Source organism: Amphibalanus amphitrite, unplaced genomic scaffold (genome assembly GCF_019059575.1).
Source record: "Amphibalanus amphitrite isolate SeventyFive unplaced genomic scaffold, NRLGWU_Aamphi_draft 000043F_arrow, whole genome shotgun sequence".
Taxonomy (NCBI): Eukaryota; Metazoa; Arthropoda; class Thecostraca; order Balanomorpha; family Balanidae; genus Amphibalanus; species Amphibalanus amphitrite.
Window position 1 is genome coordinate 1,142,172 of NW_024881539.1, and position 19,139 is coordinate 1,161,310.

Below are 19,139 nucleotides of genomic sequence, written 5' to 3' on the forward strand. Positions count from 1 at the left end.
ATCTGCGAGGATCCATCATCTCGGTGGCAGCGGTGGTGGCGGCGGGGATGGGGAGGGACGCCTGGGAGTGGGGGAGGGTGCGGGGGCGCCGCTGGCGACCCGGAAAACATATGCACTGGGGGGTGGTGAGCCTGGCATACTTAGCACCCGGGCGTAGCAATATGTGGGTCGGGAATCGTGTGCCGGCGATCGAACAGTGCGAGAAAAGGACACTCCGCAGACCAGCTGTGTGAAGGGATGAAACATGGCATGATGGCAGCACGAACCCATAACTGACCCAGAGATCCAATTATGTCATTCACTGTCCCTGCCTCCACTAACACCCTACCCCAGTTTTCTCCGTATTCCACACGCTTTTTGCTCCGACCGTTCGTCGAAATCAATATGGCGCCGGCGACTGATCTCTGGAGGCCGCTCGCTCGGTCCGGCAGCTCGGCCCGTCAGCTCTGCCGGAGCGGTCCCCAGGGAGCTGCGGCAGCTCGGCGCTCCCAGAGGCTCCGAGCTGCGCCAGCCGAGCGGCGAATGAGCCGCTATCGCCGCTTCCGCGCCGACGAGTTGTTTTCCATTGATATGGCGCCTGTTGGGACTGGGGCGATGGGCTGTCTGTTGCGCTGCGCAGTCGTTCCGTCTCCGTTTGTGGACTCTGACGACCAAGAATAGACTGCTGTGCTGGTATTAAATGCAGATTTGATGAAGATGCCGTTAATATTTGCTTTTAGATGAAAAAATAACTGACATCGAAGTAAATAAAAAGAACGTTTATCATGCACACATAAAATAAATGTTGCAAGATATACCTAAAATATATAAGCTCAGGTCAGCTCAGCTCCTCCATGACATTAAATTTTATGGAGGGCTCTTCGTGAAATAAAAACAATTTTGGCCACAATGTCATCATTAGTGGAAAGTGAGAAAGTGAGCATAACGTTTAACATGATCGACGGACGGTTAATTTATAGTTCTTAAGTTTCACTGCGTACAACTCGTGTGAAATAATTGCATTATAGATAAGCTTCACTCTATCACCGATTATGACATTTTAGATTCGTTTGCATGTTTGTCAGAACTAGCAGCCTTTTCAATCCGCTTCTGACGTTTTTTCCTTCATTCCTCGCAAGAGTCGATTCCGGCTCTCTTATAATACCCATCCCTTTTCTGCAAGTCCATTTTCCAGCCCCCCCCCCCCTCCCCCCTCGACGCCTGCATTCCTGCACGAGCAGTCTTCAGGGGACTGTCAAAGCGTCTAAACCAGCTCATTCCACTTTATTAGACTTAATCACCCAATTTCAGCACTTGGCTTCGCGTAATTTACGCAATTCACATCGGAGACTGCATCTGACGTGCAGCGCGTTATCCAAGCTATCCGCCTCGTTACCCAATTAGGGACTGGGGCCCTTCTGAGAAACACAGGCGTCCATACGGAATACTTTGTTAGGATAATCGGGTTAGTAGTCTTATTGGTGTTCGATGAGCAATGATTCTCTCAAGTGCATCTGTAACGCAGGTGCGTGGCTGGTTTATTTTTATACGGAACACATTGATCTAAGTTGACGGCGTGTATGTCGATATATGTCAGCTATTCAGTTGGCCTTGGTCTCCCGTCTCCACTTCTTTGCAGAATGCCGATGTGTGACCTTCCGTCACACAGTAATTACGCAATGGCCTGACCCGTTTCTATTACTGTCCGGACCTGGTGCAAAACATGGTCATTTGCATCTCCGACCGCGATACCAGTGATCTGCGCGTTTGTAGTCGCAGCCCAGATCCGTTATTCACATTACGATAAGTAGTGCACGTGTGCACTCTGGGCTGGTCTGTGACCGTCCACGCGCCCGTGCTGGTCCGATATGTTCACCGTACAGCAGCCCGAGCCGGCAGCAGCCTATGTCGTTCAGACTTTGTTTATTTCTCTCACACGAGAATCGCGGCTGGCTGAGGGATGGGGATGGGGATGGAATGGAGCACGAGCTGAACTCAAAACCAGCCGGAGTGAAGATGGCGTATATGCTGAAATTGTGTCCCTGATGCCAATCATTGTACACCAGTCACCAAAAGGTCACTTCTTTCGACGCGCACCTATATATACCCGCATAGCAAACGGTCTTGTTTATTTGTAGATAAGTGATTATGAAATGAATATCCAAAATATTTTCGACAAAATAAAACAATCACATAACGCCAGCCTGATGAGCTTGGAAAGCTGGCTTTACGTTTCTAATTATTGATGTCTTAGTTACTTCTAGCCAACGTTTCAAAGACTCGTGCCGGTCGGTGCCTGACTCCGTCGTTAGGCTCCTGGAACCTATTTATCAACATGATTCTTGGCTTAGTGTCGGAGTCAGATAAGTTTATTTATAAACAGCGAGCCAGGGCACGGCATGTATACCAATCCGTATCTCCGTATGCATGGGGAGGGAAACTGACCAGGCAGTAAAAGCTTCGGGTTATTCACGATATGGCATCCAGGTAGGTACTGTGCTCACGCTTAACAGGTAACGTCTGTATTTGTTTCAGTTTTAATGGCAATGACCACTGACTGCACTGAGCTGTGCCATTGATGACGTCACCTAACGTGTCTGTGCCGTCCCCAGGCGCGCTGTTTGACCAATACGAGTCGGACCCGGCGCGGGAGCTGGCCTTTCGGTACGGCGTGGAGCGGGCCAGCAGCAGCATCAAGGCTGAGGGCACCTCCATCGTGCCGCGGGTGGAGCGCGTGCCCGCCAGCAACGGCTTCCAAACGGCAAAACGAGGTAACACACCGTCCACACTAATAAACGGGGTAAAACGGTTTTCACGTGGCAAAACGGGGTAAAACAACGGCCACACGACCAAACGAGATAGCGCAGCGACCATACGACCTAACGGAGTAAAACGTCGGCCTCTGGCCGAACCAGGTAACGATCCGTCCACACGGCCAAACGGGGTTACGCACTGACTGCACGGCCAATAGTCAAATACGCGCCCAAACGGGGTAGGTAAACCCTCTGCATCCCGATTGAACGAGGTAAGATGCCGCCACATGGCCAAATATACCTACTTACCCCATTTGTAATAAATCCCCTAGAATGAAACGCCCCGTCGCTGCAGTCATTGCAGCGGGCAGCAGCTTGCAACAGACTAGCCATTTTCAGCAGTTTGTATTCTGATGAAAACATTTGTTGTGTTAGCAGTCCTAATGAAATGGCTGGTGGCTTGGACAGAGGTCAAAGGAGTGCCATAAGTTACCGGATAGAATTCGATTTAGTGTTGTTAGATATGCGCTCTAGAAGTTCGCAGACGAGAAGTGTCATCAAGGCATTTCAAGAGCTCTCGAGTTTGGTGAAGGTATATGTCATGCAATAGTTTGGGTGGAGTCTGTCCTCTGTGACCAGCCTACCTTTTGTGACCCCGTCTGTCGTTTTTGACCCGTGCATGTCGCCTGTCATCTGTGACCCGTTGCCGTCTGCCATCCGTGATTCCATTGATCGTATGTCATCTCTTGGACTTATCTGTCGTGTGACCCCGTCTGACCTTTTGGAATCGTCTCTTACGTTTATCATCTATGAATGTGATGCGTATATCGTCAGTCCTATTTGACCCGTCTCTGTCGTCTGCCCGCCAGTGTGCCACCTTCTGAAGGTGGGTGTGGGCGCCATCATCGGGCCGGCCGCCGAGCCGACCGCTGCGCACGTTCGCAGTCTGTGTGACACCAAGTCTGTGCCGCATATGACCACTTCGTGGCGGTACCGGCGGCGCAGTGAGCCTTTCTCGGTCAGCCTGTACCCGCACGCCGAGACGCTCAGCCAGGTGAGAGGAGGTCGCCGATAGGTTAATTCAGGACGACTTAAGTCAATATGAAGGTCACGATGAAGGTCACATCACAATGATTTGCTCCAGATCTGCGTGTAGGCATATACTTTTGCCGCTCGGTACTGGAATGTACTCGATTTTAGAATGTTAGCAATAGAACGTTGCTTGCTTTTTCAGAGTTTGGTCGTCGTCCAGCTTTCCCCAGCTAATATGCAATTTCGATTCGTTTCAGACCTACGTCGATATTCTGGAAACCCTGCGATGGACTAAATTTCACGTCCTCTATGAGGACAACAACTCTCTTGTCCGTCTACAAAGGGTTTTGAGAATGATGAATACAAATAATAAAATATCAATGACCGTTCGACAACTCCCGGCGAATATGGATTACAGGTGAGAATGAGATAATTAGTTGAAAACGGAAGAGCCTGCCCCCCCCCCCCCAGAACCATGCACTTATTAGCGGACACCTAACACCAGCCATGCGTGCGCAACGGATCCTTCTATTGACTAGGGTCATTGGTTTTACAAACGTCATATTTCTTTGGCATTATTGCACCATGCAGTTTACACTAAAGACCTTACAATCATTTATTTGGCTCTCTCATTCGTCTCCATCCGTCAGACTTCTGTCAACAATCCAATGAATGTCGTTTATTTTTCATTTTCCGTACAGGATGCTGCTGAAGGGAATTCAGAACTCCGGCGGCACCCATTTAGTGGTGGACTGCTCTGCAGAGAACATCTACCAGGTGCTGAAGCAGGCACAGCAGATTGGCATGGTCACCCGCTACTATCACTACTTTTTCACCAACCTGGTCAGTAATGATGGGGAGTGAGGCCTAAGGCGCACTTCAGGTCACACAATTATTCTTATTCTGTGTTCTGGCACTTTGATAGTTATAAAATGACGAAATGCATGTGCTCACTCACTGGCGGATCCAGGGGAGGGGGGGGGGGGGCATTTAGGGCCATGGCTCCCCCCGCCCGTTTGCGCCCCCCCCCCCCGACCAGAGTTTTAACATAACGCCTTATATGGCGGTGCATGGAAATAAACGGGCCTTTTCGGCCATTTGCCCCCCCCCCCCCGCCCCTCCCCCCCCCAACACGTCCAGCTGGATCCGCCATTGTGCTCATTGATGTGATTTTCTATGAAGATATAGAAGCGAAACATAAAAAAAGGGTAAAAGATTCCTCTTTGTTAACGGTTTTATATTCGGTGTAGCCGTTTTCACGACGGCCATCTGGTACCTACACATTTGGTGCACGTCTAATACAGATAAGGTGCAGATTTGGTCAAATCAGGTTCAGTGTGTCTCTTAGCAGCTATCAGCTAGGGTTGCACTTATTGCTTATATGCCTGCTTTGTCTGTCATATTATCAGAGAGCATTATCGATTAAAACACTGAAATAAATTCATAAAATGAAGATATTTGCTGTAAAAGAAATTAGGTGCAGAGTTGGTCAAATCAGGTGCATTCGCCGGATAGCCCGTCGTGAAAACGGCTTGTACCTATGTGCTCAAATAAATCCCGTCGTCTCCTTGGCAGGACCTGCACACGGTGGATCTGCACGACTTCCAGTTCGCGGGCACCAACATCACCGGTCTGCGGCTAGTGAACACGGATGATTATGACGTCATCAGGCAGGTGCAGAGCTGGAAGGAGGCGGAGGCACTGCGAGGACGGCACGTGACCGTCTCCCCCAGAAGGCTCAGCGTGAGTGAGAGGGGAAGGGATGAAGTGCAGGGGTATACGGAGGGAGAGGTGATGAACAGTGAAAGCTACACTATAAAGAGTCTGTATGGAGGAAGTTTTTTCGGCGTAGATGATGCTTCAACAATTATTGCTGCTTTTTATATAAAACTATCACTCTATAGTAGCAAAGAAATGGCGCGGCGATGGCATATTGGCAACTGCACCCCACTCACATGCATTCCAGAATCGGAAAATCGCAGGAGCGGGCGGCCGACGGACGACACCCATCAGCCATCTTACCATGCTAGCCAGGCTAGTGAATCGACATAATTTAAGACAGCTTTGATATTCCGGAAAATTGGATAGGATCAAAGCTGTAAAGTCGCAGAAGGACCGGCGACACCGGGGGACTTACTTGATTGAAGTTGCGTAGCTCGCCTCTTGTGTTGCTCCAAGCGGTGTCCACTCGCCTGTGGATACACACGCACTATCGTCCACAACCGATTGACCGATGTCGAAAGCCAAATACTGAACGACTGAATGGAACCGAATAAATGACTGAGTCGAATATGCCTAACTCCAAACGAATCGCTCGCCTGAACCGAATGCCTCACTGGTCTGCGTCGTCGTTGGTTATATAGAAGTCCCTGGACACACGGCTCACCTGGCTCGAACAGAATCACTCGCTCGAATCGAATGCCACGCACTCCGCGTCGTGGCTGCTTATGTATAGGGGACAGCGGCCCGCATCGATTTTCATCGACCGGCGTCCGGCTCACATGGACCAAAAGCGGCTTGATGAGGGGCCGTACAGGGGGGGGGGGGGCGTGCGGGGTGCGGGGGAGGTACCGTTCGGAGGGAGGGGTACGGAGGGAGGGTCTGTGCAGAGGGAGGGGCTATACGGAATGATGTGTTGTTCGGGGGGCTATTGAGGGTTGGATATCCCAGCGTGAATCTGTAACGGTGAGCGGAATACAGTAACGGAGAGTGGCCCAGAGGTGTGTTCTGGGCAAATATGACTTTACAAGTGTTCAGTTGTGCCACTGAGTCAAGCCTCAAACGACAGAATTATCACCAGTATAACGCCTTTTGGGGCGACTAACGGAGCGAGCGAGAGGGTGGGCCTTGCACGTGCGAAATTGCGAGGGGGTACTTCCAACTGACTTGTGCACGGCACCCTACTAACCGGTCTCTAGCGATGTGCCAAATTTGGGCACAATCGGCCCAGCCGTTCTCGAGATCTGGAAGCGGCACCCTGCACGTGCGCACGTGCAAAATGGGTCCCAACTGACTTGTGCACGGCACCCTACTAACCGGTCCCTAACTGTGTACCAAATTTGAGCGCAATCGGTCGAGCCGTTCTCGAGATCTGGAAACGACCCCTGCACGTGCGCACGTGCAGCAGCACCCCAACTCTGGCACATGTATATGCAGTGCCTAGTGGGTGCCTACCTACATGCCAACTTTCAGCGCAATCGGCCAAGTAGTTACCGAGATATTGCAACAATTACAAAACTGACACCTCTTCGTTTTGCACGTGGCACGTGCATAAGGGGTCACCCACATGCATCGGGAATAGTCCAATACTTGGTAGAAGGAATGAAGCTACCCTACAAAAATTACCGCATGTAAATCGGTCAAGTGGTTGCTGAGATATAAGCCTCGCAAAAGCGTCCGCACGGCCGGCCGGCCGCTCATACTCAGAAATTTCCGTTATTCTACGTAAGACTCCGCTCGCTTCGCTCGCTCCGTAACGAAATATGTGTATACCTGACAAAACCATAAACATTAAACACCAATAATTATTTACTCACAAAAGGCATGCGCTCAACATCAATTGAATTGAAGTAACTTTCCCAACACAACCATTGTCAAATCTTGACAATGCACTTTATTCCCGAGTGGAAGCCTGCTCCCCCACATCCCACGTCAGCTGTTTCGGGACCAAACCCGCCGTTTTGGGACAAGTACGCGACGTCGGCGGGAGCCTGAACGCCGACAGCCTCTCCAATATCGTCGCTCGTCCATTGTCTGGCCGAGACGTCTGCCCGCCGCTGGCGACAGCAGCTCTCAGCCCGGCTTTATCGGCCGGTCGTCGTCGCCGTCCTCTCCCCACAAACCGGCGCCGCCGGCCGGCCCACTCACAGCCATCGGCGGTCGATGCTACTGTATCCTCCACCGGCCCACCGGCAGAATTTCGGACGTTCCCGGCCTCCCGGGGTGTGTGGAGCACCCTGTCACTGACCGGGAGTGCTGTCCGTCAAGGTGTCAGGCCGTAAAACACCGCCCGATGGCCGCCGGACACTCCATAAAATCGGCGTTATGATAAACGAATAACCCGAGTTTGGAGCATGAATGTCGCTGACACGAGTGGACTGGTGGCTGGCTTTGATTTATGGAGCAGCCACTGAAGCTAGGATTGGGCGATGGTATACGACTTGGAAAAGTTGAACGGCCCTTTTTGCTCCTTTGGAACCGCTTACAGTTATTTATTTTCGACGGTCGGATTCCGCCGAATCGTCCATCTAACTCAATCTAAGGCCTAAACGACCGTTTAAGGGCCTGGGGCTGGTCGCGACGGACTGACCTTGTCAGACTTTAGTAGAAAAGCCTGCAGAAAAGAGTGTTAGCCTTTTCTATGGATTATTCTCGGTCACTGCCGTTTGGATTATTAAAAAAAACGTTTTACGCCGTTTTACACTAATGCCTTTAGTAGCTACCTCACATTACTTTGCTGTTGAATGCAATACAAGTTTAATGTCAGTTCGTAAGGCTAAGGAATCTGTGCTATATAGCGGTAGCCCGCAGCAGGCTCTCCGAGAGTTGTTTTCCAGCCAATTAACGAGATGTTTACCGCCAAAGATACTGCACTATGGCTGCTGACAATTCATCGTGTATCTGATGTGCGCTGTTACAGACGGAGGCAGCACTTCTGTACGACGCCGCACTGCTGTTCGCCAAGGCCGTCGATGACCTGCACGTGTCACGTGACATCCGGGTCATGTCACTCAACTGCGACATGGACGACCTTTGGCCACACGGAGAGAGCGTCCTCAACTACATGAGAAACGTGAGTGTATTTCTAATGACAGCCCAGAATATGATTAATTATGTAAGGTAGGTATATTCATTTTAGAGACATGTACCAAAATATTCAGAATAAACGATTGCCATGTTGCATCGATACTTGCTAATTCAATCGTTGAGGAGTAGTGTGATATGAAAATCCAAACGCACACCCTCGCACAGAAAACTTTCCAGCCATTGTTATAAAACATGGTCACTTATTTCGCCAAGCGTACACCATGGTTACAAACCATCCGTCCTTGAAATCTGTCTTTATCTGATTTGCATAGCATGCAAATATCAAATATGTATCAATAATGCACCGAGCCATGTGCTACGTCTCAAAACAGGATATGGATGAGGTTTCTTCCTCCAATATTTCACATAATCCAAGGATTTCGGCGCTGCTCTCAAGATATGGACGCTGCTGGTGTGGTGACTGGTGTGATAAATGGGATTTAGAGTGTCTCATTACGGTAGCAGGATGAGATAAATGGGACAACTCAAACTCAAACGGAGCTATTTGAGTCGGAGCCATGACTGCAAGCTGAAAACTGCCTCAAAGAGACATCGCTTCTCCGACATCGCTAAACTATGAGTGGTACCTAAAAATTGCATGGTGCTGCATAGTGCAAACCTTTAACCCTATTCCTGGCGGGCTCCGCCGGGACAAGAAACTGGCGGGGGGGGGGCCGATTCGGCCCCCCCCCCTGAGATCTCGAGAACGAAGCAAGATAGCGACAAGCGGTAAACGGCATCGGATACGCACGGCCAAGATCTACAATTTTTACTAAGGTCATTTTCAGGTCAGGTCAAAGATGACGTCACAGGGGTCGAAAAAGTCAAAATGGCGGCGCTAGATATGGAGAGAGTTTTTCTCGAATAACTTTCGAATTAGTCAAGATAGGAACAAACTAAGGGCATCATCGTGATCCTCTCGTCAATCCGCATCGAATGATATATATGTAATGTTGACCTCGAAAGGTCAAGGTCAAAGGTTGACCTCAGGTCACGTGACCTCGAGGTCATCATGTATATCATTCGATGCGTCTTGACGAGCTGAACACAATGAGACCATCCACGCGTCTGTATCTTGTTCCTGTACGGAGTTATTGGCCAAAAACCTTTGGTGACCTTTGATGACGTCACATGACCTCACAGCTGCCCAACAGCAAAACAGACCTCAAGGTAGTGAAGGTTGATCGTATATGAAGTCATGTATGGTATATGGGGCCATTCCGACCCGTTTTAGTGGTAAAAACAGGGAGTTGATTTTTCCCCCATTGACTTATAATGGGGAGGTCGCGAAATTGACCTGACCTTAGGTCACCGATATCAAAATTCCGAGATAAACAAATTGCACATACTGGTACCCTAACTAAACCCTGAAGAGAAGAAATTGATCAGTCAAAAACTCTAGCTCTGGCGTGATTGCAAACTTTTCTGAGGTAGGGTCACCAAACCGCCTCTGGTGACCTGACCTGAGGTCAGATCAACTCAAAATTTTCAGACATGTTGCGTAGAAGCCTTTTAGGAAAAGTCAGAAAATTTGAGCTTCCTAGCTTAACGCGTTTGGGAGAAATAACCAAAAAACCTCAGGGGGGGGCTCCTGAGGCCCCCCCCTCGCCAGGAATAGGGTTAAGTGGCAGACGGATAGTTCAATTATTCTTTATATTTTTATCCGACCTTGAGTTGTTGTCTCATCGTTTATTTTCGGTACCTAGCCGACTTCTGACTTTTTACGCACGAGACAGTATGTCGGAAGTTCGAACCGTGACCTGGGACACTCTGCTCCTCAAGAACAGGTGCAGACAGTCTATCCACTGACCTTACATCCGACGTCCTCAGGTGAAGCTTTAGCAGCTAATCCCTGGCCTGACACACATGGCATCCCCAGGTGGAGGTTCTGGGCCTGACCGGTCTGGTGCGGTTCGACACCACTGGTGTGCGCTCCCACTTCTCGCTGGATGTGGTGACGCTGCTAGACGAGGGCCTGGTGCCGCTCGGCCGTTGGACGCCCGAGGGGTTCAGTGCCTCCGGTGCCGACAACAGGACGCGCGTCGTACCCAGCATCAAGAACCAGAACCTCACCGTTACAACTCTGCTGGTGAGCTACCGTGATAATTGTAATATAAATGTTAGTTTTCTTTATTGATGATGTGATAAATGTTATTATTTGGTTTCACAATTTTATATGCGATATATTACAATAAGAAGGCTTTGTGTGGCCAGCTCATATTTTGTGATCGTTCTTGAGTTCATTCAAACGCATATCCCTCCCTAGAGACGGGCCAAATCTTAGAGTTGTGCGATCGTATCCCTATTTCCTCCTCAGAAAGAGCCGTACACAATGCTCAAGGAATCATCTGAGGAACTGGAGGGCAACGACCGATACGAGGGAATCTGCGTCGACCTTATCGAGGAGCTGGCGCAGGCTCTCCACTTCAACTACACCATCAAACCGGTGCCCGATAACGCTCCGGGCAAGTACGACCCCGAGACGGGACGGTGGAACGGCATGATTGGAGAGCTACTGGAGGGCAGGGCCGACCTGGCCATCTCCGACCTGACCATTACCTTCGAGAGGGAGGCCGTCGTCGACTTCACCATGCAGTTCATGAACCTAGGTCAGTCGGGGAAAGGTGGCGGTGCTGTGGATGATGATGTGGGCGATGATGATGGTGATGATGAAATGTGGCGAAGTGAAGACCATTGCGTAGTCGATTGAGACAGTCTATGAAATGTTAGCTCAAAATGTCGATCTCTTCAGTCAAATATTGGCCTGCATTTTTCAATGTACATGTTTTGGACGCAAAGGTCATTCGAAAAAAGAATGTACGGCGGCCATTTACATTTCCCTTGCACATGTTTACAACTTCCTGGCGCTATATTGGCTTATCAGCAGTGATTTTGTTTGCATTTCAGGCATCAGTATTTTGTACAGGAAGCCGACCCGGGAGCCTCCGTCACTCTTCTCCTTCCTCTCCCCTCTGTCTCTGCGTGTTTGGCTGTACATGGCCGGTGCCACCATGGGCGTCTCACTGCTCATGTTCGTCCTGGCCAGGTATGAAACGCAAACAGCTCGACTGTGATTGGAAATGTCGTGGACAAATGTTACACAGCAAATATTACATAGCCGCCAAGAGATGGCGCCAGTGGTAAGCGCCTGCAACTAGACTGCGCCGCCATCCACCCGGAGCCGTGCGGCACAGTATACTTTCAGGCGCCTACTACTAGCGCCATCTCTTGACGGCTGTGTGAAACTGCGTAATTTTGACTTCGAATCACATCTTATGCCAGCAAAACATAGCTTTCTCTTGCGCTGTCATTCAAATGCATTGTTTTCAACTAACTTTATCACAGATTATCTACACAATACCAATACAGCCTCAACGGCCCATTTGATGCCGCTATATGTAGGGGAGAGCGGGGTTAAATGTAACACGGGGCAATTGTAACAGTGTTAATAATTCATAAACTTACCAATAGAATGAGCTGATGTTAAGACCAAAAATGCGTAATTCTATACTGCCTTTCCCAACAGAGTTTGAGGCGAAAGTGCCGGGTATGTCGATGACTGTGCACAGTTATGTGTTTTTGAGAGCATTTTGTAACTTTTTATACCGTTATATTTGATTAGCTCACTCCCGCCATTGAAAAGATATCGACTTAAGACTTTGTGTAAGCGTTAGCAGGCTTGTTGCCCATAAATTGAAAGCATTAAATGCTGTACATGCAACATCTTTTTTGCGCCAGTTTCGGCTAAAATATGTCAAGGCGCGACGGGGACAATTGTAACATTTTTGCAGGGGTCAAATGTAACAGGCTATAGGTCAGTGCCCATTATGTCAAAGTCGTCAAATTTTCAAGGAAGACGAAACATTGCTAGAATTAAGAGAACTGGAAGTTTAATCGCAATATCGGCAGTTTTTTACGCGATTTATTTGCGAAAAAAACCGAGGGAGAGGAGGTCTATCCAACCCCTGCATAAGTGCGAGGTTTTAAGCCTTTATTCCTGAGAAGAAACGTACCTACCAAGTCTGGGAAGATGAACAAGTGTCCAATACTTTCGTTAAGTCAAATTTTTGGAAAAAATGTGTTGCTGTAGCCTGTAAGTTAACATGCTACAATTGTCCCCGGGTGGTGTTACTTTTGACCCCGTATCTGGGGTGAATTGTAACAGCTGAATTGACTTTTTCAGACAACAATTTTAACCCGAAAAAGAAGTTATTTCGGAAATGTTTTAGCTGCATTTTAAAGACAAAACATCGTAGTTTTTGATAATAAAAGAAAGAACTTAATAACTGCAAATGTGTTTGCACCAAGTGATAAAATGCAAAAAATGTTACAATTGACCCCGTTCTCCCCTAACCAGTAACCACAGCACTTTTTCTTGTCAGGTTCACACCGTACGAGTGGGAGCCCCCGCACCCGTGCGCTCCCGACCAGGAGCAGCTGCAGAACAACTTCAACTTCCTCAACTGCATCTGGTTCTGCATCGGCTCCCTTATGCAGCAAGGATGCGACTTCTTGCCGAAGTAAGTGTAGTGTGTCGTTCGAACGTGATTGTTACTTTTTGGTGCGATGAAAATTTCGTGGAAAGTTTTATGCGCACTATGCCCATTGCCCCGACTCGCTACTGCTCTGCTCTATTAGCTCTGCTGCTTTTACTTACATAGTCATGGTGATAATGGAAACACTTGCAGTTACCGGAAGACGATAATGATAATTCATTTAAATGAATTTGCTATCTAGTTAGATTTGGCATAACTAACTTAAATCGTTCTTTTCATCTCACAGGGCGGTATCTACTCGAATGGTCGCTGCGATGTGGTGGTTTTTCACTCTTATCATGGTAAGTCCATTCAATTGCCTATCTCGATTTCTAGACACACTAAAGCATATGTAATGTATAGGAATTTTTCTCTCGCAATTTAATTACCAGTATAACGCCTTTTGGGGCGACTAACGGAGCGAGCGAGAGGGTGGGCCTTGCACGTGCGAAATTTCGAGGGGGTACCTCCAACTGACTTGTGCACGGCACTCTACTAACCGGTCTCTAGCGATGTGCCAAATTTGAGCACAATCGGCCTAGCCGTTGTCGAGATCTGAAAGCGGCACCCTGCTCGTGCGCACGTGCAAAATGGGTCCCAACTGACTTGTGCACGGCACCCTACTAACTGGTCCCTAACCGTGTACCAAATTTGAGCGCCATCGGTCCAGCCGTTCTCGAGATCTGGAAACGACCCCTGCACGTGCGCACGTGCAGCAGCACCCCAACTCTGGCACATGGATATGCACTGCCTAGTGGGTGCCTACCTACATGCCAACTTTCAGCGCAATCGGCCAAGTAGTTACCGAGATATTGCAACAATTACAAAACTGACACCTCTTCGTTTTGCACGTGGCACGTGCATAAGGGGTCACCCACATGCATCGGGAATAGTCCAATACTTGGTAGAAGGAATGAAGCTACCCTACAAAAATTACCGCGTGTAAATCGGTCAAGTGGTTGCTGAGATATAAGCCTCGCAAAAGCGTCCGCACGGCCGGCCGGCCGGCCGGCCGGCCGGCCGCTCATACTCAGAAATTTCCGTTAATCTAAGGAAAGACTACGCTCGCTTCGCTCGCTCCGTAACAAAAGCTATATTTGAGGGATTAGAAAACTCAAAACAAATAAGAAACCCCAGCCGGAAACATGCGTAGGTGCCAGTTCCCGATTTTCACCGACCACGGTGCGCTGCCTACAGATATCTTCGTACACTGCCAACCTGGCAGCGTTCCTCACGGTGGAGCGACTGGTGTTCCCCATCACCTCTGTAGAGGACCTGGCCGCGCAGAGCTCCATCAAGTACGGACTCTACGAGAGCGGTTCCACGGCCACCTTCTTCAGGTCAGCACGCAACGAAACCCGGCTGTGACAACGGTGCATCTATATTCAGATTATCCGTGTGAAAGACTGCCGTATTTTCTGCTCACGAAGGGAAGTCGAACATTGGCAGGGAACATCTGCTGAACCATAGACCCGTGCCCATAAATGCAATTATTGCGAGGAACAGCTGCTGGCCCGTAAACCTTGTATGCCCGTATGCCTATGTACCTATGTACGGGTAGATCGACCTCTGTTTAATAGATATGCATCGATTTATGATATTACGTACTTTGCATACGGTCGGAGTTTCAGCTAAGACATCGCCACTCAGCATTGCGACTCACTGCTCTCCTAACCCACACCCTGAGTTAGTAGCGCCTGACCAGCCTGGCAAACGCACAATCCTCAACGCTTGACCAGCCTGGCAAACGCACCATCCTCAACGCTTGACCAACCTCTGTCGAATCACCACATCCAGGACCTCCCAGATCGCTCCGTACAACAAGATGTGGCAGGTGATGGAGTCGCAGTCGCCCACCGTGTTCCACGACACCGAGGAGGGCATCCAGCGCGTCAAGAACGACAAGGGCAACTTCGCCTACTTCATGGAGTCGTCGTCGATCGAGTACCACGTGGAGCGCGACTGCGAGCTCTCCCAGGTCGGCGGACTGCTCGATAACAAGGGCTACGGCATCGCGCTGCCGCCAGGTAAGTGATGGAGCGAGAAGGGGATCAGTGGTACTGAACTGGCCTGTTGTGAGTGCTGGACTTAACCGGCCCGGACTTACATTTGATACTCTGGATCGGCCAGTACCGAATTCGTCATAAAAATGAAAGGATCACCGCTCCTGCTACCTTTTCTTTTCTAACCATTAACCCGCGCCCCGTTGGGCTCTGCCGAGCAACGCGCCCGGTTGGGGGGGGGGGGGCCATTTTGGCCCCCCCCTAAGATCTCGAGAACCACGCAACATAGCGACAAGCGGTAAACGGCGTTGGATAGCCCCAACGGGGAACTACCTTGTGACCCAATTTTATTGACCTAGGTCAAACCGATGACGTCACAGGTCAGGTCAAAGGTCCAATTTTCACCGTTTACAGGCACTTCAAGAAATGCGTTGTAAAATCGAGTAAAATGCATTTCATTGAAAATCATCGATGGGGAAATGTTCTTCAAACACATATTTTGCTATTTGAGGTCACTGATACCAGGTCAGGTCACAGAGGTCAGGTCACGGGGGGGTCACAATATGAAAGTGTCGTGTGATACATGTTTTATGGTCCATTTTACATGACAAATGCGATTATATGGGTCAGGCAGCCTTTGGGGCCAGCTTAGATCACGTTTTGGTCAAGGTCAGGTCAAGGTCAGGTCAAGGTCAGGTCAAATTAGGTCAAATTTCAAAGTTAATATTTTTTGCATAAAATGGGTATCGAATCGATGCAGCTCGTCACGGGGAGTTCAATGGTGGTCTTTGTTTTGCCGTACGTGGTCTAGAATTGCTAAAAATTGAGTTCAAAAATTTGACGTCATCATTTTTGAACAGTTTTTTCGCTATAACTTGGCCAAAAAACGAGATATCGATCTGAAATTTGGTATGTATATAGAAGAGCGCTGGGACTATCACATATATTCCGGTTTTTTCGAAATTCAGAAAATTTTTGGATTTTTTCAAAGTTTTTCTAAAAAAATTAATTTTTTGAATTTTTTTTGGTCAAAAACCAAAAATTTTGAAAATCCGAGATAGCAGTTTTGTAGCGCCGCTTTTTGTCTACTAGACCATTTAAAGAACTTTGAAATTGCTTGATAACTGTAGATTTGGTGAGCGTTTCAAGATTGCATGTTTTTTGCTCATTTTTGCTCGAACATGACCTCAGTTTGACCTCAATAACTCCTGACCTAAGGTGACCTAAGACTTGAAATTTGGTGTGAAGGTGTCAAATTGATGCCCGGGAAGGTACTGAAAATTTGACGGCGCTGCGCGCCGCCGTTTTCTTGCTATTCAGGAAAAACCACAGGGGGGGGCCAAAATGGCCCCCCCCCAACGGGGCGAGGGTTAACACGCCTAACAACCACGGGTATTGAGCGATGAGCATGGTGTTTACATGACACTCTATCGTTGTGGTAGCTGCTACTGCTTCGCTTCTCGTTACCTAACAGTCTTCGGGCATCTGTCTGATCCGTGTCTGACTTCTGAGGCCTGAGGGCTTATGGCTGGGACTTCCCTAAAAAGTTGATAAAGAAACCGGGCCAGTTCCACTAACATGTCTGTACTCAGCGCTGCTTACTAATCTGACCTTTACGATAATCTGCTTGCCCTGTCCTTTGTCCTGACCGCCGTGACCTGACCTCGGTCAATTGCCGGTCAGGCTCGCCTCACAGGGACCGGATCAGCTCAATGATCCTGCTATTCCAAGAGAAGGGAGTGCTGCAGCGACTCATCACTCGCTGGTGGAAGGAGCGGCGGCTCAATGATAAATCCGAGTGCAAGGTAGCTGTTCTGCAGTTCTGCATTCGTGTCGGGTCTCAGCGGCAGCCTGATCGCCGCGCCGTCACGGACTGCTCACGTCCTTGACTTGACAATTGATGTTGTTCGGTAGTTAGATGTAGCACAGCACACCATTTGGTTCGTCACCTTTTCAACCGCCAATTACAGCCGCGAATCCTAGCGCGAATACGAAATCTTGATTTTTGTTTGTCCGCTACTCTTTTACATTTGCATGATCACATCATCATGCCACTACTTTGGTTGACTGCATTATGTATACGTACTTTGGATGCCCTGTAAAGGTTCTTGTCTTGGAATATATTGCGCTGTTTTCATTTTTTTTTTTTGCACAGGTGCCCGTTTGACCTCCGCTATTATATCAATATGTTTTCAGACTTTCAAGAAGCAGTTGATTGATGTGTAGCTGATGCCCATGTGTGCAATGTGTGTGTAGTGTGCGTATGTGTCGCTCCTTTCAAACTAGTCACAGAGAGCAGTTTCTAGCACGGCTGCGGACTGCGGAGTCGATGCATTTTCGGGTGACTCCGACTCCGACTCCGGAAGTTTCTCTCAAATTTCATATAATAATAATAATGTGCATTGTGAAGATGATTTTATTTTACATGAAACGATACTTTATGCGCCCCTAGGCCTTGTATTGCAAACATGCTTTACAGCTAGCATGCATAATATAAAGCAGGTTCCGGCGAATCCGCCGTTTTCTGCTTCTTTCGCTGAAAACGCTAGTCCAATACAGTAACATGACCTTCTTTTGACAAAATCTGCGTAGTATCGTCAAGCAAACTGGTGCAAAGCAGGTCGTTGAAGCATGCAGCGTGTTCACTCCGACTCCGGAGTAGGAGTCGGTAAGATTTTGGCGACTCCGACTCCGGGCAGCATTGTCGACTCCGACCGACTCCAGCTCCGACTCAGACTCCGCAGCCCTGGCTTCTAGTTCCCAAATGTTTTATATGCTCTCCTTAGATTGCACGGTTATGTATTATTTGTGTTCAGTGTTCTTAGCTCAGTAAGAATGACTCGCCCTCGTAAGATCAGCATGTGCGCGTATGTAACCTGCCCCCGCACGGAGTCTACTCGGCTCAAACGAGCATCTGAACGTGTTGCATCCCTTTCTCTGTGTAGATTCGCCTTGGACCAACCAGCTCAACGAGCGGCTGGTCTACATGCAGGAGCAGGGCAAGCTGGCAGAACTCAAGAACAAGTGGTGGAAAAACGACGGTGCTCAGTGCTCTGTACGTATTCGCATTTTACGGCTCGTAATTAACGGCTGACAACCCGTGGTTATGGCGTGCAACTCACGGTGTTACATAATTCACAGTTCATGGCTTAACCTTCCAGGCGGTGGGGGGGGGGGCATTTTTTTGCCCCCCTTTAGTTTTTTCAATATATCTCGAGAACCGCTGCGCCGATCGTCACCAAACTTTCAGCACCCTCCCGGGAGCAGCTAGCGCACATGGTGATCAAAAAAATTTCCAAAGGCTATGATAGATTGGCCGCTAATGACGTCAGAGTGACGTCATTTTTGCCATTTTCGACCCAAAAAAAAAAGGTTTCGCGGGAAGAGCTGTCAGGCCTACAGCTTTAGAGATACAGAAAAAATGTTTTTGACATAAAAGGTGTGAAATCAAAAGGGCTACAAAACTGCTATTTCGGTTTTTTCGATTTTTTTTTTGGGTTTTGACCCCCAAAAATCCAAAAATAGATTTTTTGAATATAATAGCCAAAAAATCCAAAAAGTTTTTTGAATTTCGAAAAAACGGAATATATGTGATAGTCCCTACCGCCTTCTATCTACATACCAAATTTGAGATCGATACCTCTTTTTTTGGCCAAGTTATAGCGAAAAAACTGTTCAAAATTGATGACGTCAAATTTTCAAAATCAATTTTTAGCAATTCTAGACCTCGTAGCGCAAAACAAAGACCACCATTAGACTCCTCGTGACGAGCTGCATCGAATCGATACCCATTTTATGCAAAAATATCAACTTTGAAATTTGACCCTTTTGGACCTGACCTTGACCTGACCTTGACCTGACCTCCACCAGAAAGTGACCTAAACCGTACCTGATGGTCTTATAACCAACACCATTGAGTTGGAAATGAAAAACTGGCCATAAAACATGCATCGCATAACCTTAGTAAAGTTCGGCTCATGTGGTGACCATTGGTGACCTTTGGTGACCTGACCTGTGACCTGACCTGGTAT

General features: G+C 48.5%; 1 protein-coding gene across 1 annotated transcript in view; it reads left to right on the forward strand.

Annotated features, from left to right (window-relative positions):
* The window catches only part of LOC122377369 (glutamate receptor ionotropic, kainate 2-like), a 30,058-nt gene that overhangs the window by 8,564 nt on the left and 2,355 nt on the right, over positions 1-19,139 (forward strand). The window contains exons 3-16 of the mRNA XM_043357310.1: positions 2,592-2,750; positions 3,602-3,786; positions 4,022-4,182; positions 4,466-4,607; positions 5,340-5,507; positions 8,404-8,556; positions 10,450-10,659; positions 10,888-11,179; positions 11,478-11,616; positions 12,953-13,090; positions 13,353-13,407; positions 14,303-14,445; positions 14,903-15,132; positions 18,054-18,163. Coding sequence (XP_043213245.1) covers positions 2,592-2,750; positions 3,602-3,786; positions 4,022-4,182; positions 4,466-4,607; positions 5,340-5,507; positions 8,404-8,556; positions 10,450-10,659; positions 10,888-11,179; positions 11,478-11,616; positions 12,953-13,090; positions 13,353-13,407; positions 14,303-14,445; positions 14,903-15,132; positions 18,054-18,163 — 2,285 coding nt within the window. The remainder of the gene's footprint in view (positions 1-2,591; positions 2,751-3,601; positions 3,787-4,021; positions 4,183-4,465; positions 4,608-5,339; positions 5,508-8,403; positions 8,557-10,449; positions 10,660-10,887; positions 11,180-11,477; positions 11,617-12,952; positions 13,091-13,352; positions 13,408-14,302; positions 14,446-14,902; positions 15,133-18,053; positions 18,164-19,139) is intronic.